The 24,074-nt window shown below is 46.9% G+C and overlaps 1 protein-coding gene across 1 annotated transcript; it reads right to left on the bottom strand.

Moving 5' to 3' along the window:
* Positions 1-4,648: 4,648 nt before the first annotated feature.
* Positions 4,649-22,510, bottom strand: YOD1 (YOD1 deubiquitinase). The gene is made up of 2 exons (XM_044288363.1): positions 22,253-22,510; positions 4,649-5,984 (listed from the first exon to the last, which is right to left on the bottom strand). Exons 1-2 carry the CDS (start codon positions 22,458-22,460, stop codon positions 5,290-5,292), a joined length of 903 nt encoding a protein of 300 aa, XP_044144298.1. The 5' UTR covers positions 22,461-22,510; the 3' UTR covers positions 4,649-5,289.
* Between the last annotated feature and the right edge of the window lie 1,564 nt (positions 22,511-24,074).

The following is a 24,074-nucleotide window of genomic DNA, read 5'->3' as shown; positions in this document are numbered from 1 at the left end:
GACCAGACTGCTTAACTCTTCAGGATACTGTAGCTGGACCGGCCCCATGACTATACAACCCTAATTAGCACACAACAGGCGCTACATTATAAATGCATTTTCTACATAATGCTGAAACTGACAAGTTATACAGGTGGTACAATAGTTCTGGTTTGAGGGTCCCTTCTCGGTTATAAAGGTGAAATGCCCCAAACCTGTACCATAAAGTAAGGACAGGTCAGTAGATCACATCATGAATTCTGTAAGCTGGTACCTTTGCTTATTTCTAAGACTATAAAATCACCCAAACCACCACTCAAAAGGTTTTCATGAATGATGATGCAAAGAGCGATTGATTTGAAAGAGCTTCTTTGCTTAAAGGTTGTTTTTTCCCCCGAGCTAAACAAAAACAGTCCCTGTAAATGTGGTGAAATTAACAAAAAGAATCCATACTCGACAAAAACAAACAAATCTTTTTCACAGACAAGGTTTAGACAAAGGTTTGCCTGACATTTTCAAATATCCACGACTTCACTCACTGGAGCAGGCTCTGGACGCCAACACTTCAGGCAAAGCCTTGCTTTTGGTTTGTCACCGTCAAGCGTTTCAGGGGATTTAAAATACAATCATGTTCAATAGGACCTAATCCAAGTGGAGCACTCGTGAGCACATTTGGACGACTCCACTTGTTTACTTTCCTTTGCTACCCCGGCTTTAAAGTCGGTTAATAAAACCCTTGTATTACTTAGGAGTCTGGTCTAGATGCTACTGTGTAGAAGAATGGATTAAAGAGAAATCCTAGCCACATGATGAAATGAACTGAAGCTTCTGAGCCCTGTTCCATGACATCAGTGCTACGTACAATGACACAATGCACACCAAATAACTTTTTCAATAAATACAGCTTATAACAAAACCACGGCGGTATAAAGACCACACAAACTGATCTACTCAGTGGCAGGGTAATACAAGTAACATTTCAGAGCTATACGCCTGCTGCCTTTTCCCTCGGTCCATTGCCATATCTGTCCATCTCTTCTTATAAAGTGCCATGGACAACAGACGGCAAAGGTGGAAACACAAGCGTGCGTATGGCCTGACCAGACTTACAGGTTGCCACTTAGGATGGTTCCACAGCACATAGGCCCAACAGCCTGCTGTTCAAACAATCTACCTGTAACAGTAGTTTTCATCTGGAAACGCTCCTGAGGTATACCTCCAAGAAAAATGTAGGGTTAAAGTACCCTTATAAAGTATAGCTTTCCACCACTTGGCAACGAGGTTGAGTGTTTTATAGCTTATATCAAGACTATATAACTGGTGGCTCTCACAGGAGGCCCTTCCCCCGCTCCCATGTATGAACTGACAGCATGGACGTAGAAAGTTGTCGGCTTCAAGCCTAAGGCTCAAGCGGACGAGATATAAAGAATTTTTTAATTGTAACTTAAATATATGGAAGTAGGTCAGTAAACATCTAAAACATTAAACATTATATTTAGTACCGGATACAAGATGCAGACGGTTGCTCAAGTTACATTACATAACATGAGACAGAGGCCTTCAATAAAGGAGGAGATCATCAAAGGCTGAAACATTTTATGCATTCCTGATTCAAGACCCACAGTATGCTGGATTTACACTTAGCAATGAGAGTCACTTTTTGTCAAGGTGGGAACTTTCTTGTAAATTGTCCTTTAGGCCTCTTTCACACTTGCGTTGTCCGGATCCGGCGTGTACTCCACTTGCCGGAATTACACGCCGGATCCGGAAAAACGCAAGTGTACTGAAAGCATTTGAAGACGGATCCGTCTTCAAAATGCTTTCAGTGTTACTATGGCACCCAGGACGCTATTAAAGTCCTGGGTGCCATAGTAGTAGTGGGGAGCGGGGGAGCAGCATACTTACCATCCGCGCGGCTCCCGGGGCGCTCCAGAATGACGTCAGAGCGCCCCATGCGCATGGATCACAAAACGTTCCGTTCCGGAACTGAAGACATCCTGATGCATCCTGAAGGACGGACTGTCCATTCAGAATGCATTAGGAAAATCCTGATCAGTATTCTTCTGGCATAGAGCCCCGACGACGGAACTCTATGCCGGAAGACTATAACGCAGGTGTGAAAGGGCCCTTAAAATAGCCATACACAATAGACACTAGGTAGACTGTTGACCAGAGGATAACCTGGTGAACATTCAAATTGGCCCTACGTGTTCAATGACACCCGGTGAAGGTCCTTTTGTATGGACTAACTGACAAGGCAATTATCAGGAGCGAACCATTTGTGATAATTGGCTCCCTGCCACCCTCACAGGTTTGCCAGCAACACATTCCTGTTAACACAGGGAAATCTGCTGCCCACAAACTATGATTTCCGGTGCCAAAATAATGATGCCATGACCCGAAGATTGAGTGTTTGTTCATTAATCGGATAAGTGGCAGCAGCCTTAAGGCTGGGTTCACACCTGAGCGTATTCGATAAGTGCTTTTTACAGGCGGTTTTGTATTTTGGAAACGCGTGTAGTACATTTGTGTGATTAACCACAGAGGCATCCAATGAAAAACTGCCACAATAAGCCCCAAAGAAGCTCCTGTATTTCTTGGGGTGTAGGGCTTTTTACGTACGCGCTGTAAAACGCTCAGGTATGAACCTAGCCTTACACAGGGCAATTATCAGGAGAGTCGTAAACGGGCCTATAGACTAATGTGTATGACCACCTTTACTGCTGCAAACTAGGGTTGTCATGATACCAAAATTTTGATTCGATTTCGATACCACGCGAAAAAATAAAACACCAAAAAAGCATTGTGCATTGCATTTTATGGAACATTCAGCCCATAATAGAACAATCCTATACTATTTTTTTTGGGGGGGGGGGGGACAAGGTCACTTAAAAATGGCAAATAGCGTGTTGTTTTTTTCCTTTTCCTGTCACGGCGTTCACAGCTTAGGAGATATTTTTAAAATCTTTTAATAGTTCTGACTTTTTCGGACGTGGTAATACGCAATATGTTTATTTTTTATTGTTTATATATTTTATATGTAAAATTGGGAAAGGGGGTGATTTAAACTTTTAATATTTTGGTGTTTTTATTTAATTTAATAACCAATTCACCCCTTAAGGGCTAGTTCCTGGGATCTTTCGTCCCTTGTCCTATTCACCCTGATAGAGCTCTATTAGGGTGAATAGAACTTCACACTCTCTTGCTGCCCTTTGCATAGTACACACAGCATCAGGGAGCTTACCATGGCAGCCAGGGCTTCAGTAGGGTCCTGGCTGCCATGGTAACCAATCAGAGCCCCAGGGTTACACTGCTGGGGCTCTGATCAGAAGCTGCCACTGCCACCAATGATGATAATTAACCCCCTTAATACAAATCTGGGCGGCAGGGCAAGGCAATCCCACGAACTGCGTCAATTAACCCCCCAAAGGTGCGGCACCAGAGAGGATAATTAATGTGGTTCACGGGATCGCCGTGCCCTGTCATTAAGGCTGGGTGCCAGCCGCCCACATTTATATTTAGGGGGTTAATTATATTAATTTGGTGGCGCAGTGGCAGAACAGAAAACAAAAAGGTGATGTGAACGTCGCCTTAGATGGCTATCTGCTGAATGCTACTTTAGCACACCACTTTTCCATCAGACCCATCCATACACATGCATACTTGACATCCTGTACATGCATTCGCAATAGGGATGTGTCAATGAGCCACTACCAGACACTGTCACAGCAGATTTCTCACTTAATCAGGTATTCCGGTTGGTAAAAGTTATCCCATATCCACGGGATAGGGGATAACTATTAGATCAGTGGGGGTCCTACCATTGGGACCCCACTGATCACAAGAATGGAGGCCCTGCAGGCCCTCTACTCGGCTATCTCCGAAAATCCCATAGTAATAAATGGAGCGGTCACGTGCATGTGCTACCGGCTGCTCAAGTCATTTCAGGAGAGCTGCAGGGGGTATGGGGGATAACTTTTACCTGCCAGAATTCCCCTTTAAAAACTTCCTTAAGAAAGTGGGTTTACAAAGAGGAGATAACAAATAGGATTACCGTCACTTAAAACGATATAACAATAGTAATACTGACCTTAGCAATACCCTCCGCCCGTATACCAACTCTTTGCTGACTCCCTGTGACAACATGGATTAATTTGGAACAACCAATCACTGGCAGCAGCAGTGACCTCACTGGTGTGGACATGCCACTGCCCCACAACATCCCTGCACAGACGGGAAGGGTACCAGAGAAGTATAGGCAGAGGGATTGGTAAGCTGAGAATTACTCATTTTATTGTAGCAGTTCTTAAAAACAATAGGATTAGAGAAGCCCCAATTATAAGTCTGGTTGTAACCATGAGAGTACTCCAATGTACACGATTTGACCCTATACCTATTAGGCAGATGCCATAGCTCATTTTCGGTGGGAGCGATATATGTGACATAGATGGTTTTATGGAGATGACTGTTGCTTATGACATTGGTAATCACATAGACATAAAGAGGCAGCACTTCTCTTCTGCACACCCTAGGCTTTGTAGATTGTCACAGGTTAATATTACGGACAAGGACAACATGACTATCCCTGGAGATTGTTTCAGTCAAATGAAAAGAAAAGTTCATGAATAAGTAGCTTATAAAAACACAAATATCAAAAGGAGTAGAGTCCTTCTCATCCCAACATCGGCACTTTATTCCAGCTAAATACTGTAATCGGACGCAGCATGCGCTCAGTTATTACGCTTAGCTGAAACATGGTGATATAAAGGCTCATCTAGTGCAAGTATGGAGTAGTACAGCAGCTGGTTACACCAACCAAATACACACTGTAAAATAAAAACTCAATTCCAGCATAGATGGGAGCATAAAAACGTAAAAACATTTCCAGACTTTCCTAATACTTGCCTGCAGCCGCCTTACGCCAAGGGCTGTATCACGGCTACACATAATGTAGTAAAATAGATGATGATGGGTGCGACGGTCATTATATAACATGCAATGCTGAAAATAAATACGTAACATCTGCTCGGCTTGTAAACAGTCTAGGTTAAAAGCTCATGAAACACTGATCTTGGTCAAGGGTATTCTAGAGGACCTCCTCAGACCAAACTGACAGACGAGGGAATGCAATGGGAGGATACGATGCTCATACAATAAGGTAAACCTGTGAAGATTGAACAGTTTTACTGCTTTCTGATCCAGGAACAAAGCCAAGAAAAGGACAAATCTCATTTGTGAGTTTTCCTTTTCTGTAACCTGGGTTCAGACGTGAGGTAGCTTCCACCAATCCTATTAGGAGTGGTGCCGTAGTTACACCTCGCCAAAGTTGGTATGGCCCGTTTCCTTGGCATGATCCCTTGCTGCCGACTGTCCTGTTAATCCTTTTTGGCAAACCATACAGCGCAGGGCGAATTTGTTAACATCTGTAAACTGCCTCTTTCGCCTGGCATCATCTGCAAGCTCTAAGGCCTGCACCAACGCCTCATCGTCAGACGTGGAAAAAATGGTCATGGGTGGCATGTCGGAATCTGGAAACTGCCGCTGCAAGGGGTCGTAGTGAATCCCATCATAAATCAGCAGAACTCTTCTACTGTAGCCAGCATCTTCCCCGAAACGGTCAATCCTCACTGTCTGGGTGTCCACAACGCAGATCTCGCACTGATAAAACTTGGAAAGTATGGATACTTCTATGGCACCTCCCCAGGTGTCCTCTCTGCGTATCCAGGCACAATACTCTTCATTGCTCTTACCTAGAACTGCTTCACTGTAACTTGTCGGATCACTGGCAACAATCTCAGCAATTAAACTTCGCATCTCTGGGGCACAGGCTGGGTCATACACGCCACCCTCTACCACATAATAAACACTTGTGAAGAGGCAAGAATTGTCAGCTGGTACCACTCGTCGGACAATCTGTGGACGTTTTATTATGGTTCGATCATTGATACTATGTATTGAGGTAGTTGTAGGTTTACTTTTATCTTCTTCCACAATAAGAGTGTCCCCTGTTACAGAAGAAAGACAGAAAGGAAACATAAGGCCTGGGATTACCATCTGCAGGTTCATAATGATACACTAAGAAACGGGGGCCATGTACAGGTCCCTCTAAAAAAAAATAGCATATTGTGATAAAGTTCATTATTTTCTGTAATGTACTGATAAACATTAGACTTTCATATATTTTAGATTCATTACACACAACTGAAGTAGTTCAAGCCTTTTATTGTTTTAATATTGATGATTTTGGCATACAGCTGTCACGGAAGGTGTACAGGAAACAAGACAACACAAAATAAATATACGACTCACTGGATCCAAAACTAAGGAACAAAAGGGAGACCCCTGCATCAGACCTGGCTCTCTCCCTTACTGCTCAGCCTATGCGATAATCCCAATGGTAGATGATCGCATATCCTCGTACCTCGACTGTATAACACCTGAACGCCCTATAATAGTGAGGGGACACGACCACCGGCTCCCTACACTAGATACGGAGGGAGTCAGGGTCACCTGGGATCCAGCAAACAGAAAAACACAAAAGGATGCACAACACTTATCTTGTAGAAGAGTGGGAAGTAGAATCAGCATGCACACACACTCCAGGAAGAAATATAAACCGCACACTGATGCAGTATGGGGAGGAATTTAAAGGGATGCAATCAGTCCAACTACATGACAGCTGAGAGAGGCTAACAAGATGAGGAACTGAAAGCAAAACAAAGGAAGCTCAAGGAGGAGGTTCTGAAAGGCATCTGTCAGAGCTTCTCAGATGTCTGGTGGTGACAACAGCTCATGAAAACCCCAAATTCCTATCTAAAAAAATTTGCATATCATGAAAAGGTTCTCTAAACGAGCTATTAACCTAATCATCTGAATCAACTAATTAACTCTAAACACCTACAAAAGATTCCTGAGGCTTTTAAAAACTCCCAGCCTGGTTCATTACTCATAACCGCAATCATGGGTAAGACTGCCGACCTGACTGCTGTCCAGAAGGCCATCATTGACACCCTCAAGCAAGAGGGTAAGACACAAAGAAATTTCTGAACGAATAGGCTGTTCCCAGAGTGCTGTATCAAGGCACCTCAGTGGGAAGTCTGTGGGAAGGAAAAAGTGTGGCAGAAAACGCTGCACAACGAGAAGAGGTGACCGGACCCTGAGGAAGATTGTGGAGAAGGACCGATTCCAAACCTTGGGGGACCTGCGGAAGCAGTGGACTGAGTCTGGAGTAGAAACATCCAGAGCCACCGTGTACAGGCGTGTGCAGGAAATGGGCTACAGGTGCCACATTCCCCAGGTCAAGCCACTTTTGAACCAGAAACAGCGGCAGAAGCGCCTGACCTGGGCTACAGAGAAGCAGCACTGGACTGTTGCTCAGTGGTCCAAAGTACTTTTTTCGGATGAAAGCTAATTTTGCATGTCATTAGGAAATCAAGGTGCCAGAGTCTGGAGGAAGACTGGGGAGAGGGAAATGCCAAAATGCCTGAAGTCCAGTGTCAAGTACCCACAGTCAGTGACGGTCTGGGGTGCCATGTCAGCTGCTGGTGTTGGTCCACTGTGTTTTATCAAGGGCAGGGTCAATGCAGCTAGCTATCAGGAGATTTTGCAGCACTTCATGCTTCCATCTGCTGAAAAGCTTTATGGAGAGGAAGATTTCATTTTTCAGCACGGCCTGGCACCTGCTCACAGTGCCAAAAGAGAGAATCTGTGGGATATTGGGAAGAGAAAGTTGAGAGACGCAAGACCCAACACTTTCGATGAGCTTAAAGGGGTTGTCCCACTTTGCTTTTTCAATCTTACCAGCAGTAGATGTCCTGATAACTTCCTGGTTTGACTCTGGCAGTTGACTGAAGGCCACGCCTCCTCATGACTCACCCTGAGAGCTCAGTCCTTGCGTGTTCGTTCATGTGGATGAGTCATCCTTCTGGAGCCGACAATGTATGTGAGGGCCCCCCCCCCCCCCAGTATAATAAACATTGAATGCGCCCCCCCCCCCAGTATAATAAACATTGAATGCGCCCCCCCCCCAGTATAATAAACATTGAGTGCGCCCCCCCCCCAGTATAATAAACATTGAGTGCGCCCCCCCCAGTATAATAAACATTGAGTGCGCCCCCCCCAGTATAATAAACATTGAGTGCGCCCCCCCCAGTATAATAAACATTGAGTGCGCCCCCCCCAGTATAATAAACATTGAGTGCGCCCCCCCCCCCCAGTATAATAAACATTGAGTGCGCCCTCATTGGGCCGCACTCGAGGTATATTATACTGGGGGGGGGGGCCGCACTCAATGTATATTATACTGGGGGGGGGGGGGGGCCGCACTCGAGGTATATTATACTGGGGGGGGGGGGCCGCACTCGAGGTATATTATACTGGGGGGGGGGGGGCCGCACTCAATGTATATTATACTGGGGGGGGGGGGGGGCCGCACTCAATGTATATTATACTGGGGGGGGGGGGGGCGCCGCACTCAATGTTTATTATACTGGGGGGGCCGCACTCAATGTTTATTATACTGGGGGGGGGGGCCGCACTCAATGTTTATTATACTGGGGGGGGGGGCGCACTCAATGTTTATTATACTGGGGGGGGGGGGCGCACTCAATGTTATTATACTGGGGGGGGGGGCCGCACTCAATGTTTATTATACTGGGGGGGGGGGCCGCACTCAATGTTTATTATACTGGGGGGGCCGCACTCAATGTTTATTATACTGGGGGGGCCGCACTCAATGTTTATTATACTGGGGGGGCCGCACTCAATGTTTATTATACTGGGGGGGGGGCCGCACTCAATGTTTATTATACTGGGGGGGGGGGGCGCACTCAATGTTTATTATACTGGGGGGGGGGGGGCGCACTCAATGTTTATTATACTGGGGGGGGGGGGCCGCACTCAATGTTTATTATACTGGGGGGGGGGGCCGCACTCAATGTTTATTATACTGGGGGGGCCGCACTCAATGTTTATTATACTGGGGGGGCCGCACTCAATGTTTATTATACTGGGGGGGCCGCACTCAATGTTTATTATACTGGGGGGGGGGCCGCACTCAATGTTTATTATACTGGGGGGGGGGGGGCGCACTCAATGTTTATTATACTGGTGTGGCGGGGGGGGGGGCCGCACTCAATGTTTATTATACGGGGGGGGGGGCCGCCTCAATGTTATTAGTACTGGGGGGGGGGCCGCACTCAATGTTTATTATACTGGGGGGGCCGCACTCATGTTTATTATACTGGGGGGGCCGCACTCAATGTTTATTATAACTGGGGGGCCGCACTCAAGTTTATTATACTGGGGGGGCCGCACTCAATGTTTATTATACTGGGGGGGCCGCACGTCATGTTATTATACTGGGGGGGCCGCACTCAATGTTTATTATACTGGGGGGGCCGCACTCAATGTTTATTATACTGGGGGGGCCGCACTCATGTTTATTATACTGGGGGGGCCGCACTCAATGTTTATTATACTGCGGGGGGGGGGGGGGCCGCACTCAATGTTTTATTATACTGGATGGGGGTGGCCGCACTCAATGTTATTATACTGGGGGGGTGGGGGGGGGGGGGGGGGGGGGGCCCACTCAATGTTTATTATACTGGGGGGGGTGGGGGGCCGCACTCAATGTTTATTATACTGGGGGTGGGGCCACTCAATGTTTATTATACTGGGGGGGCCGCACTCAATGTTTATTATACTGGGGGGGCCGCACTCAATGTTTATTATACTGGGGGGGCCGCACTCAATGTTTATTATACTGGGGGGGCCGCACTCAATGTTTATTATACTGGGGGGGCCGCACTCAATGTTTATTATACTGGGGGGGGCCGCACTCAATGTTTATTATACTGGGGGGGGGGGGCGCACTGCGCCACCAATGTTAATACAAATGCAGGAGGTGGGTGCCGGAGTGAAATAGTATTTGTATTACAGGTCAGTTTTCATTATTTGTGGCGCAGTGGCCACAGCCCCTCCCCTCCTCCTCCCGTCTCTTCTTATTGGCGGAGGCGGCAGCAGTAGCACAGGGGGAGGGAGAGAGCAGAACTATGCGACGTGCGCGCTCACAGTGTGAGTGAGAGGCCGGCTGTAGGATCGCAATAGTTACCAGTGTGCAGGTGCGGCATTGATGCGGCCGGTGAGATGCGGCTGTATCCATGGGATACCAGCACAAACAAAGGGGAGTGAAAGGAGCGTTTTTAGGCTGAATGCTATGGTTTTTTTTATGACATGTATTAGAGGAAATGTTCAGTGGTGGGCAATGATTTAATGTAACCCTATTTAACCACTTCAGCCCCGCTAGGTGAAACCCCCTTCATGACCAGAGCACTTTTTGCACTTCGGCACTACACTCCTTTCACCGTTTATCGCTCGGTCATGCAACTTACCACCCAAATGAATTTTACCTCCTTTTCTTCTCACTAATGCTTTCATTTGGTGGTATTTTATTGCTGCTGACATTTTTACTTTTTTTGTTATTAATCAAACTGTAACGATTTATTTGCAAAAAAATGACATTTTTCACTTTCAGCTGTAAAATTTTGCAAAAAAAACGACATCCATATATAAATTTTTCGCCAAATTTATTGTTCTACATGTCTTTGATAAAAAAAAAAAATGTTTGGGCAAAAAAAAATGGTTTGGGTAAAAGTTATAGCGTTTACAAACTATGGTACAAAAATGTGAATTTCCGCTTTTTGAAACAGCTCTGACTTTCTGAGCACCTGTCATGATTCCTGAGGTTCTACAATGCCCAAACAGTAGAAAAACCCCACAAATGACCCCATTTCGGAAAGTAGACACCCTAAGGTATTCGCTGATGGGCATAGTGAGTTCATAGAACTTTTTATTTTTTGTCACAAGTTAGCGGAAAATGATGATGATTTATTTTATTTTTATTTTTTCTTACAAAGTCTCATATTCCACTAACTTGCGACAAAAAATAAAAAATTCTAGGAACTCGCCATGCCCCTCACAGAATACCTTGGGGTGTCTTCTTTCCAAAATGGGGTCACTTGTGGGGTAGTTATACTGCCCTGGCAATTTAGGGGCCCAAATGTGTGAGAAGAACTTTGCAATCAAAATGTGTAAAAAATGACCGGTGAAATCCAAAAGGTGCACTTTGGAATATGTGCCCCTTTGCCCACCTTGGCAGCAAAAAAGTGTGACACATCTGGTATCGCCGTACTCAGGAGAAGTTGGGGAATGTGTTTTGGGGTGTCATTTTACATATACCCATGCTGGGTGAGAAAAATATCTTGGTCAAATGCCAACTTTGTATAAAAAAATGGGAAAAGTTATCTTTTGCCAAGATATTTTTCTCACCCAGCATGGGTATATGTAAAATGACACCCCAAAACACATTCCCCAACTTCTCCTGAGTACGGCGATACCAGATGTGTCACACTTTTTTGCAGCCTAGATGCGCAAAGGGGCCCAAATTCCTTTTAGGAGGGCATTTTTAGACATTTGGATCCCAGACTTCTTCTCACACTTTCGGGCCTCTAAAAAGCCAGGGCAGTATAAATACCCCACATGTGACCCCACTTTGGAAAGAAGACACCCCAAGGTATTCAATGAGGGGCCTGGCGAGTTCCTAGAAATTTTTTATTTTTTGCATAAGTTAGCGGAAATTGATTTTTTTGGTTTTTTTCTCACAAAGTCTCACTTTCCGCTAACTTAGGACAAAAATTTCAATCTTTCATGGACTCAATATGCCCCTCAGCGAATACATTGGGGTGTCTTCTTTCCGAAATGGGGTCACATGTGGGGTATTTATACTGCCCTGGCTTTTTAGGGGCCCTAAAGCGTGAGAAGAAGTCTGGAATATAAATGTCTAAAAATGTTTACGCATTTGGATTCCGTGAGGGGTATGGTGCGTCCATGTGAGATTTTATTTTTTGACACAAGTTAGTGGAATATGAGACTTAGTAAGAAAAAAAAAAAAAAAAAAAAAAAAAAAAATTGCCGCTAACTTGTGCCAAAAAAAATGTCTGAATGGAGCCTTATAGGGGGGGGGGGGGGGGGGTGAGGTGATCAATGACAGGGGGGTAATCACCCATATAGACTCCCGGATCACCCCCCTGTCATTGATCACCCCCCTGGTAAGGCTCCATTCAGACGTCCGTATAATTTTTACGGATCCATGGATCGGATCCGCAAAACACATGCGGACGTCTGAATGGAGCCTTACAGGGGGGTTATCAATGACAGGGGGTGATCAGGGTGATCAGGGTGATCACCCCCCTGTCACTGATCACCCCCCCTGTAAGGCTCCATTCAGACATCCGCATGATTTTTTACGGATCCATGGATCGGATCCACAAAAAACATGCGGACGTCTGAATGGAGCCTTACAGGGGGGTTATTAATGACAGGGGGTGATCAGGGTGATCACCCCCCTGTCACTGATCACCCCCCCTGTAAGGCTCCATTCAGACATCCGCATGATTTTTTACGGATCCATGGATACATGGATCGGATCCACAAAAAACATGCGGACGTCTGAATGGAGCCTTACAGGGGGGTTAACAATGACAGGGGGGTGATCAGGGAGTGTATATGGGTGATCACCCGCCTGTCATTGATCACCCCCTGTAAGGCTCCATTCAGACGTCCGCATGTGTTTTGCGGATCCGATCCATGTATCCATGGATCCGTAAAAATCATGCGGACGTCTGAATGGAGCCTTACAGGGGGGTGATCAATGACAGGGGGTGATCAGGGAGTGTATATGGGTGATCACCCCCCTGTAAGGCTCCATTCAGACGTCCGCATGTGTTTTGCGGATCCGATCCATGTATCCATGGATCCGCAAAAAACATGCGGACGTCTGAATGGAGCCTTACAGGGGGGTGATCAATGACAGGGGGGTGATCAATGACAAGGGGTGATCAGGGAGTGTATATGGGGTGATCATGGGTGATCAGGGGTTTATAAGGGGTTAATAAGTGACGGGGGGGGGGTGTAGTGTAGTGTAGTGTAGTGTGGTGTTTGGTGCGACTGTACTGACCTACCTGAGTCCTCTGGTGGTCGATCCTAACAAAAGGGACCACCAGAGGACCAGGTAGGAGGTATATTAGACGCTGTTATGAAAACAGCGTCTAATATACTTGTTAGGGGTTAAAAAATTCGGATCTCCAGCCTGCCAGCGAACGATCGCCGCTGGCATGCTGGAGATCCACTCGCTTACCTTCCGTTCCTGTGAGCGCGCGCGCCTGTGTGCGCGCGTTCACAGGAAATCTCGCGTCTCGCGAGATGACGCATATATGCGTGACTGTGCGCCAGCCTGCCACCTCCGGAACGCACATGTGCGTTAGGCGGTCCGGAGGTGGTTAATGAAGTGGGACAACCCCTTTAACCACTTCAGCCCCGCTAGGTGAAACCCCCTTCATGACCAGGCCACTTTTTACACTTCGGCACTACACTAATTTCACCGTTTATCGCTCGGTCATGCAACTTACCACCCAAATGAATTTTACCTCCTTTTCTTCTCACTAATGGAGCTTTCATTTGGTGGTATTTTATTGCTGCTGACATTTTTACTTTTTTTGTTATTAATCAAACTGTAACGATTTATTTGCAAAAAAATGACATTTTTCACTTTCAGCTGTGAAATTTTGCAAAAAAAACGACATCCATATATAAATTTTTCGCTAAATTTATAGTTCTACATGTCTTTGATAAAAAAAAAATGTTTGGGCAAAAAAAAAATGGTTTGGGTAAAAGTTATAGCATTTACAAACTATGGTACAAAAATGTGAATTTCCGCTTTTTGAAACGGCTCTGATTTTCTGAGCACCTGTCATGTTTCCTGAGGTTCTACAATGCCCAAACAGTAGAAAAACCCCACAAATGACCCCATTTCGGAAAGTAGACACCCTAAGGTATTCGCTGATGGGCATAGTGAGTTCATAGAACTTTTTATTTTTTGTCACAAGTTAGCGGAAAATGATGATGATTTTTTTTTTTTTTTTTTTCTTACAAAGTCTCATATTCCACTAACTTGCGACAAAAAATAAAAAATTCTAGGAACTCACCATGCCCCTCACAGAATACCTTGGGGTGTCTTCTTTCCAAAATGGGGTCACTTGTGGGGTAGTTATACTGCCCTGGCAATTTAGGGGCCCAAATGTGTGAGAAGAACTTTGCAATCAAAATGTGTAAGAAATGACCGGTGAAATCCGAAAGGTGCACTTTGGAATATGCGCCCCTTTGCCCACCTTGGCAGCAAAAAAGTGTCACACATGTGGTATCGCCGTACTCAGGAGAAGTTGGGGAATGTGTTTTGGGGTGTCATTTTACATATACCCATGCTGGGTGAGAGAAATATCTTGGCAAAAGACAACTTTTCCCATTTTTTTATACAAAGTTGGCATTTGACCAAGATATTTTTCTCACCCAGCATGGGTATATGTAAAATGACACCCCAAAACACATTCCCCAACTTCTCCTGAGTACGGCGATACCAGATGTGTCACACTTTTTTGCTGCCAAGGTGGGCATAGGGGCACATATTCCAAAGTGCACCTTTCGGATTTTGCAGGGCATTTTTTACACATTTTGATTGCAAAGTTCTTCTCACACATTTGGGCCCCTAAATTGCCAGGGCAGTATAACTACGCCACAAGTGACCCAATTTTGGAAAGAAGACACCCTAAGGTATTCCGTGAGGGGCACTGCGAGTTCCTAGAATTTTTTATTTTTTGTCACAAGTTAGCGGAAAATGATGATTTTTTTTTTTTTCTCTTTTTTCCTTACAAAGTCTCATATTCCACTAACTTGCGACAAAAAATAAAAAATTCTAGGAACTCGCCATGCCCCTCACGGAATACCTTGGGGTGTCTTCTTTCCAAAATGGGGTCACTTGTGGCGTAGTTATACTGCCCTGGCAATTTAGGGGCCCAAATGTGTGAGAAGTACTTTGCAATCAAAATCTGTAAAAAATGACCGGTGAAATCCGAAAGGTGCACTTTGGAATATGTGCCCCTTTGCCCACCTTGGCATCAAAAAAGTGTCACACATCTGGTATCGCCGTACTCAGGAGAAGTTGGGGAATGTGTTTTGGGCTGTCATTTTACATATACCCATGCTGGGTGAGAGAAATATCTTGGCAAAAGACAACTTTTCCAATTTTTTTATACAAAGTTGGCATTTGACCAAGATATTTTTCTCACCCAGCATGGGTATATGTAAAATGACACCCCAAAACACATTGCCCAACTTCTCCTGAGTACGGCGATACCAGAGGTGTCACACTTTTTTGCTGCCAAGGTGGGCAAAGGGGCACATATTCCAAAGTGCACCTTTCGGATTTTGCAGGGCATTTTTTACACATTTTGATTGCAAAGTTCTTCTCACACATTTGGGCCCCTAAATTGCCAGGGCAGTATAACTACCCCACAAGTGACCCCATTTTGGAAAGAAGACACCCCAAGGTATTCCGTGAGGGGCATGGCGAGTTCCTAGAATTTTTTATTTTTTGTCGCAAGTTAGTGGAATATGAGACTTTGTAAGGAAAAAAGAAAAAAAAAGAAAAATCAGCATTTTCCGCTAAATTGTGACAAAAAATAAAAAATTCTAGGAACTCGCCGTGCCCCCCACGGAATACCTTGGGGTGTCTTCTTTCCAAAATGGGGTCACTTGTGGCATAGTTATACTGCCCTGGCAATTTAGGGGCCCAAATGTGTAAGAAGTACCTTGAAATCAAAATGTGTAAAAAATGGCCTGCGAAATCTGAAAGGTGCACTTTGGAATATGTGCCCCTTTGCCCACCTTGGCTGCAAAAAAGTGTGACACATCTGGTATCGCCGTACTCAGGAGAAGTTGGGGAATGTGTTTTGGGGGGTCATTTTACATATAACCATGCTGGGTGAGAGAAATATCTTGGCAAAAGACAACTTTTCCCATTTTTTTATACAAAGTTGGCATTTGACCAAGATATTTTTCTCACCCAGCATGGGTATATGTAAAATGACACCCCAAAACACATTCCCCAACTTCTCCTGAGTACGGCAATACCAGATGTGTCACACTTTTTTGCAGCCTAGATGCGCAAAGGGGCCCAAATTCCTTTTAGGAGGGCATTTTTAGACATTTGGATCCCAGACTTCTTCTCATGCTTTAGGGCCCCTAAAAATCCAGGGCAGTATAAATACCCCACATGTGACCCCACTTTGGAAAGAAGACACCCCGAGGTATTCAATGAGGGGCATGGCGAGTTCCTAGAATTTTTTTTTTTTTTTGCATAAGTTAGCGGATATTGATTTTTTTTTGTTTTTTTTCTCACAAAGTCTCACTTTCCGCTAACTTAGGACAAAAATTTCAATCTTTCATGGACTCAATATGCCCCTCACGGAATACCTTGGGGTGTCTTCTTTCCGAAATGGGGTCACATGTGGGGTATTTATACTGCCCTGGCTTTTTAGGGGCCCTAAAGCGTGAGAAGTCTGGAATATAAATGTCTAAAAATGTTTACGCATTTGGATTCCGTGAGGGGTATGGTGCGTCCATGTGAGATTTTATTTTTTGACACAAGTTAGTGGAATATGAGACTTTGTAAGAAAAAACGAAAACAAAAACAGACAAAAAATTTCCACTAACTTGTGCCAAAAAAAATGGCTGAATGGAGCCTTACCAGGGGGGGAGTGATCAATGACAGGGGGGTGATCAATGACAGGGGGGTGATCACCCATATAGACTCCCTGATCACCCCCCTGTCATTGATCACCCCCCCTGTAAGGCTCCATTCAGACATCCGCATGATTTTTTACGGATCCATGGATACATGTATCGGATCCACAGAACGCATGCGGACGTCTGAATGGAGCCTTACAGGGGGGTTATCAATGACAGGGGGTGATCAGGGTAATCAGGGTGATCACCCCCCTGTCACTGATCACCCCCCCTGTAAGGCTCCATTCAGACATCCGCATGATTTTTTACGGATCCATGGATACATGTATCGGATCCACAGAACGCATGCGGACGTCTGAATGGAGCCTTACAGGGGGGTTATCAATGACAGGGGGTGATCAGGGTAATCAGGGTGATCACCCCCCTGTCACTGATCACCCCCCCTGTAAGGCTCCATTCAGACATCCGCATGATTTTTTACGGATCCATGGATACATGGATCGGATCCACAGAACGCATGCGGACGTCTGAATGGAGCCTTACAGGGGGGTTATCAATGACAGGGGGTGATCAGGGTAATCAGGGTGATCACCCCCCTGTCACTGATCACCCCCCCTGTAAGGCTCCATTCAGACATCCGCATGATTTTTTACGGATCCATGGATACATGGATCGGATCCACAGAACGCATGCGGACGTCTGAATGGAGCCTTACAGGGGGGTTATCAATGACAGGCGGGTGATCAGGGTAATCAGGGTGATCACCCCCCTGTCACTGATCACCCCCCCTGTAAGGCTCCATTCAGACATCCGCATGATTTTTTACGGATCCATGGATACATGGATCGGATCCACAGAACGCATGCGGACGTCTGAATGGAGCCTTACAGGGGGGTTATCAATGACAGGGGGTGATCAGGGTAATCAGGGTGATCACCCCCCTGTCACTGATCACCCCCCCTGTAAGGCTCCATTCAGACATCCGCATGATTTTTTACGGATCCATGGATACATGGATCGGATCCACAGAACGCATGCGGACGTCTGAATGGAGCCTTACAGGGGGGTTATCAATGACAGGCGGGTGATCAGGGTAATCAGGGTGATCACCCCCCTGTCACTGATCACCCCCCCTGTAAGGCTCCATTCAGACATCCGCATGATTTTTTACGGATCCATGGATACATGGATCGGATCCACAGAACGCATGCGGACGTCTGAATGGAGCCTTACAGGGGGGTTATCAATGACAGGGGGTGATCAGGGTAATCAGGGTGATCACCCCCCTGTCACTGATCACCCCCCCTGTAAGGCTCCATTCAGACATCCGCATGATTTTTTACGGATCCATGGATACATGGATCGGATCCACAGAACGCATGCGGACGTCTGAATGGAGCCTTACAGGGGGGTTATCAATGACAGGGGGTAATCAGGGTGATCACCCCCCTGTCACTGATCACCCCCCCCTGTAAGGCTCCATTCAGACGTCCGCATGATTTTTACGGATCCATGGATACATGGATCGGATCCGTAAAAATCATGCGGACGTCTGAATGGAGCCTGACAGGGGGGTTATCAATGACAGGGGGTGATCAGGGTAATCAGGGTGATCACCCCCCTGTCACTGATCACCCCCCCTGTAAGGCTCCATTCAGACGTCCGCATGATTTTTACGGATCCATGGATACATGGATCGGATCCGTAAAAATCATGCGGACGTCTGAATGGAGCCTTACAGGGGGGGTGATCAGTGACAGGGGGGTGATCAATGACAGGGGGTGATCAGGGAGTGTATATGGGTGATCACCCGCCTGTCATTGATCACCCCCCTGTAAGGCTCCATTCAGACTTCCGCATGATTTTTACGGATCCATGGATACATGGATCGGATCCGTAAAAATCATGCGGACGTCTGAACGGAGCCTGACAGGGGGGTGATCAATGACAGGGCGGTGATCAATGACAGGGGGGTGATCAGGGAGTTTATATGGGGTGATCATGGGTGATCAGGGGTTTATAAGGGGTTAATAAGTGACCGGGGGGGTGGGGTGTAGTGTAGTGTGGTGTTTGGTGCGACTGTACTGACCTACCTGAGTCCTCTGGTGGTCGATCCAAACAAAAGGGACTACCAGAGGACCAGGTAGGAGGTATATTAGACGCTGTTATGAAAACAGCGTCTAATATACCTGTTAGGGGTTAAAAAATTCGGATCTCCAGCCTGCCAGCGAGCGATCGCCGCTGGCAGGCTGGAGATCCACTCGCTTACCTTCAGTTCCTGTGAGCGCGCGCGCCTGTGTGCGCGCGTTCACAGGAAATCTCGCGTATCGCGAGATGACGCGTATATGCGTGACTGTGCGCAGCCCTGCCACCTCCGGAACGCACATGTGCGTTAGGCGGTCCGGAGGTGGTTAAGGCCGCTATCGAAGCATCCTGGGCCTCCATAACACCTCAGCAGTGCCACAGGCTGATTGCCTCCATGCCACGCCGCATTGAAGCAGTCATTTCTGCAAAAGGATTCCCGACCAAGTATTGAGTGCATAACTGAACATAATTATTTGAAGGTTGACTTTTTTGTATTAAAAACACTTTGCTTTTATTGGTCGGATGAAATATGCTAATTTTTTTAGATAGGAAATTTGGGTTTTCATGAGCTGTATGCCAAAATCATCAATATTAAAACAATAAAAGGCTTGAACTACTTCAGTTGGTGTGTAATGAATCTAAAATATATGACAGTCTAATGTTTATCAGTACATTACAGAAAATAATGAACTTTATCACACTATGCTAATTTTTTTAGAAGGACCTGTATTACAAATCCATTGGAGGACCTTGTCATTCTTACTTAGCAGCTATTATACAAACCACCACTTGGTATGAAAGCTTGGTTAGACCAGCCATGATAATATGCCACCCTCACGACAGCATATTCTCAGGGCAGCCAATAGCAGGCTATGACAGAGATAGCCCCCTTGAGGCTAGTCACCATCGGGGCCTGCTATTGGGACCCAGGCATTGGGGGGGATTATTTTAGATATCGGATCACCCCTTTAAATAAAAGCCCCTGAAAAATGGCATGAAGAAATCTGACCTTATTCTGTGGCGGAAACTGTCAATTTCACCCTTTGTTGTATTTTGCAGTGCACTTCGGAATTAGAGTCTTAGATAGGGTTCTCTGGGACTTTTCTACTGCTGACCTATCCTCAGGAGAGGCCATCACTAACAGATCTGAGAGGATTTGACTCTGGGGCAACCCGGCCGATCAGAGTTTCTACTGTGGCTCCAGCTCCATCCACTGTGTAGTTATTGGAACTGGTAGCTCAAGAGCCGCTGCAGAACGACTGATTGGAGGGGGTACCCAGAGTCAGACTCCCACCAAACAGATATTCATGATCTATATCTTAAGGAGGCCATCAATAAAAAATAAATCTCAAAGAAACCCTTTAAGGTAGTCTTACACATCAGATGAATTTTGGCTGCACCCGCCAATTTCTGTAGGATTGGCCGACCATCTATTTAATTTGGGGTTGTCCAGACTCTTTGTCAATGGCAGATACAAGGGGAGGAAGGACCAGGCATGCGGAATCCTTAGTTTGCAATGGAGAAAAGCTGATGCTCGAAGTGTTTGGAAGGGCCTAATTTCATTTTGCACCATTGAAAACAGCATGCTTGGGAGAGGTGGGGACATTCAGGAGTAACAGCTGTCGGCCTACTTCGCACTTGGATGACAGCCATCTAAGGTGTATGGCCAGCAGTAGTTTCAGCATATTTTCCTGGATTTCGCACCAAAACCCACATGGTACTTGCAGATTTTAATGCCAATTTGAGACGATATTAAGGGTGAAATCTGCACTGAACCTTCACACAAACAATGGACATGCTTTGGATTTCTAAACCAGCACTGCAAGCGCAGCGTGTAGATGAGATGAAAGGGGTATTCCCATCTCAGACAATGGGGGCATATTGCTAGGATATGCCCCCAATCCCCATTGTCTGATAGGTGAGGGTCCCACCGCTGGGACCTGAACCTACAACGAGAACGAAGCAGGGAGCACTGTGGCTGGAGGACCCTGGATTTCCCGGGGTCCGTCCACCACCAAGCGCCGCTCCCATAGAGGTGAACAGGAGAGCACTGCACATGCGCGGCCCATGCTCCCATTCATTTCTATGGGGCAGACGCTAATAGCTGAGCCAGCACTCTGCTATTTTCGGAGGCCCCATAGAAATGAATGGAGGGCGCTGCGCATGCGCAGTGCACCCTCCATTTATTTTCCGGCTCCGTTCTCATTGTAGGTGCGGGACCCGCACCTATCAGACAATGGGGGCATATCCTAGCGATATGGCCCCATTGTCTGAGATGGGAAAACCCCTTTAATATCCATGGACGACAATTACAATCATGATCTTCAGCAGGTCTCTAGTTAAAAAAAAGCGGGTGCCCTTCTAGTACACCCATATGTCCAGGTGTGGACAATTCCTTTAAATAAAATAAATGCACCATGTGGGATTTGGAAATTTAATTAAAGGGGTTCTCCGGGCTTTTAATATTGATGACCTATCACAATAGGTCATCAATATTACATTGGCGGGGGTCCGACACCCAGCACCCCCGACGATCAGCTGTATGAAGGGAAGGCACGCACATGCCATCTCTCTTCCTGCTCACTGCTTCTATGTCGAGCAGAAAAAGATGAGGGAGACGGCATGCACGTACCTTCCCTTCATACAGCTGAACGGCGGGGGTGCTGGGTGTCGGACCCCCGCCGATGTAATATTGATTACCTATTCTGAGGATAGGTCATTGATATTAAAATCCCGGCAAACCCCTTTAACTTTTGCTGGTAAAGTATTATAAAGCAGATTTTCCGCACAAAATCCAAGCAGAAAAAACCCTGCGTCTTACGCACTCAGCGCATATACACTTTTAGATTCAGCAGGTCTCTGGCTAAAAAAAAAAGCGGGCGCCTTTCTAGAACACCCGTATGGCCAGGTGTGGACAATTCCCATGGGTCTGCTGGGTTTCGGTCATTTCAGTTGCTAGGACAGTACAGCACGCTGGATGGAGGATCCTACTGGAGCTTCACCAGGAACGTGACCACAGCCTGAGGGGCTCATGCACACGGACATACGGATGTGGACCGCACACGGCCGCGTTGAAATGCAGATTGAATACGGACAGAAACTATGGCCGTGTGCATGAGCCCTGAAAAAGAGTCGTCATACGGCAGGATGGAGGCGTACAGACACAGATTACAAGTGTCACACTGCAATGATACAGCAGGGAGTATTCAGACTTAGCACTGGCAGAACCTGCCACAAATTGCTGCTAAACTCCAGAAATAAGCAGCTCCTGAAGCGCAATGCTCTGCCACTGAACCACCACCATGGGGCGATCTCTGGTGTCAAGTAGAACTGGCTTAGTTTCCCTTAGCAACCAATCAGATTCCACATTTGATTTTTCACAGCTCCTTTGGAATATGAAAGGTGGAATCTGATTGGTTCTACTTGACAGCAGTTTGATACATCTGCCCTATAACTGCCAGGTGTGAACACTCCTAGGGTACAAATAAAGGGGTGCCATACAGTGTTATTATGTGCAGGGCACCGACAGTCACAGCAAATCTCCTCTCACCCGATTTGATCGGCAGATCTCGTAGTGCGGCGTCCCCATCAGCGAGGTCCAGGCTGGCCGGGGGGTAGCCCACCATTACTCGCTGTGTGGGCCCCGAGATGCCGGTCAGCCCGGCTATCCGCTCCTGCAGCTCCCGGACACTGGAGAGGTCAGTCAGCCCCTGCAGCAGGTGAGTGCCCTCCCGGGTTTTACAGCGGAGCCGCAGCATTACCGGAGCTACAACCTGTCACTACAGGAAAACCGCACAACAATGGTAGAGTCTAGAATGTAGTGGCTTGTTTGAGGGCATGACGTCATGAGATCATGTGACTGCTTCCTCCCGCCCCTTACAGCCTGTGCCAGATGCAGGACAAGAGCTGTAGGAGCAGCAGAGCTGGGAGAGTGCAGCACTTACAGTGTGCTGTGTGATTTCTGGTGAGGGGCTGGGGGTCTAAGAGCTGCCAGAAGCTGTTATAAAGTCTCCCACAGTTACATTGCTCACCATACAGTACACCCCCTTACAAGGTATTTTAAAGGGATTCTGTCACCAGGTTTGGGGCTATAGAGATACGGACATGCACGGCTAGATCACCGCTAGCATGTCCGCAATATACCTGTCCTATAGGGCTGTGTGCTTTTATTTTCTTTAAAAAAGGATTTTATAGATATGTAAATGAGTGTTAAATGTGTCCATGGGGCTGTACTAACCTTACTTGTGCCCAGCCATGCCCGCCTGTGAAGGAGCCCAGCACCGCCTATGTCTCCTCCTTTCATCAACGACAGATAGCCATAATCTTGCGATGCTCAGTTCTTTCCCTGAGGCTGATGACAGCACAGGGAAGGAACACTATACCGGCACTGCGCATGCGCAAGCTCGCGCATCGTGAGATTACGGCTATCTATCGTTGATGAAAGAAGGATAGGCGGTGTTGGGCTCCTTCACCGGCGGGCGTGGCTGGGCACAAGTAAGGTTAGTACAGCCCCTTGGACACATTTAACACTCATTTACATATCTATAAAATCCTTTTTTAAAGAAAATAAAAGCACACAGCCCTATAGGACAGATATATTGCGGACATGCTAGCGGCGATCTAGCCGTGCATGTACGCATCTCTATAGCCCCAAACCTGGTGACAGAATCCCTTTAACTCCCTGATGTGGTTTTTCCTTCTCTGTGCCCCCCCCACACTGTTGTTTTGCCTCCGCTGTGCCCCCCCCACACTGTAGTTTTGCCTCCGCTGTGCCCCCCCCCCCACACTGTTGTTTTGCCTCCGCTGTGCCCCCCCCACACTGTAGTTTTGCCTCCGCTGTGCCCCCCACACTGTAGTTTTGCCTCCGCTGTGCCCCCCCACACTGTAGTTTTTCCTCCGTTGTGCCCCCCCCACACTGTTTTGCCTCTGCTTTGCCCCCCCTACACTGTTGTTTTGCCTCCACTGTGCCCCCCCACACTGTTGTTTTGCCTCCGCTGTACCCCCCCCCACACTGTAGTTTTGCCTCCGCTGTGCCCCCCCACACTGTGGTTTTGCCTCCGCTGTGCCCCCCCCCCCACACTGTGGTTTTGCCTGCAGAGTGCCCCCCCACACTGTGGTTTTGCCTGCAGAGTGCCCCCCCACACTGTGGTTTTGCCTGCAGAGTGCCCCCCCACACTGTGGTTTTGCCTGCAGAGTGCCCCCCCACACTGTGGTTTTGCCTGCAGAGTGCCCCCCCACACTGTGGTTTTGCCTGCAGAGTGCCCCCCCACACTGTGGTTTTGCCTGCAGAGTGCCCCCCCACACTGTGGTTTTGCCTCCGCTGTGCCCCCCCACACTGTAGTTTTGCCTCCGCTGTGCCCTCCCACACTGTA

This window comes from Bufo gargarizans, chromosome 3 (assembly GCF_014858855.1).
Source record: "Bufo gargarizans isolate SCDJY-AF-19 chromosome 3, ASM1485885v1, whole genome shotgun sequence".
NCBI lineage: Eukaryota > Metazoa > Chordata > Amphibia > Anura > Bufonidae > Bufo > Bufo gargarizans.
Note: the sequence above shows the minus strand (reverse complement) of the source record. Positions and strands in the feature narration are given on the sequence as shown.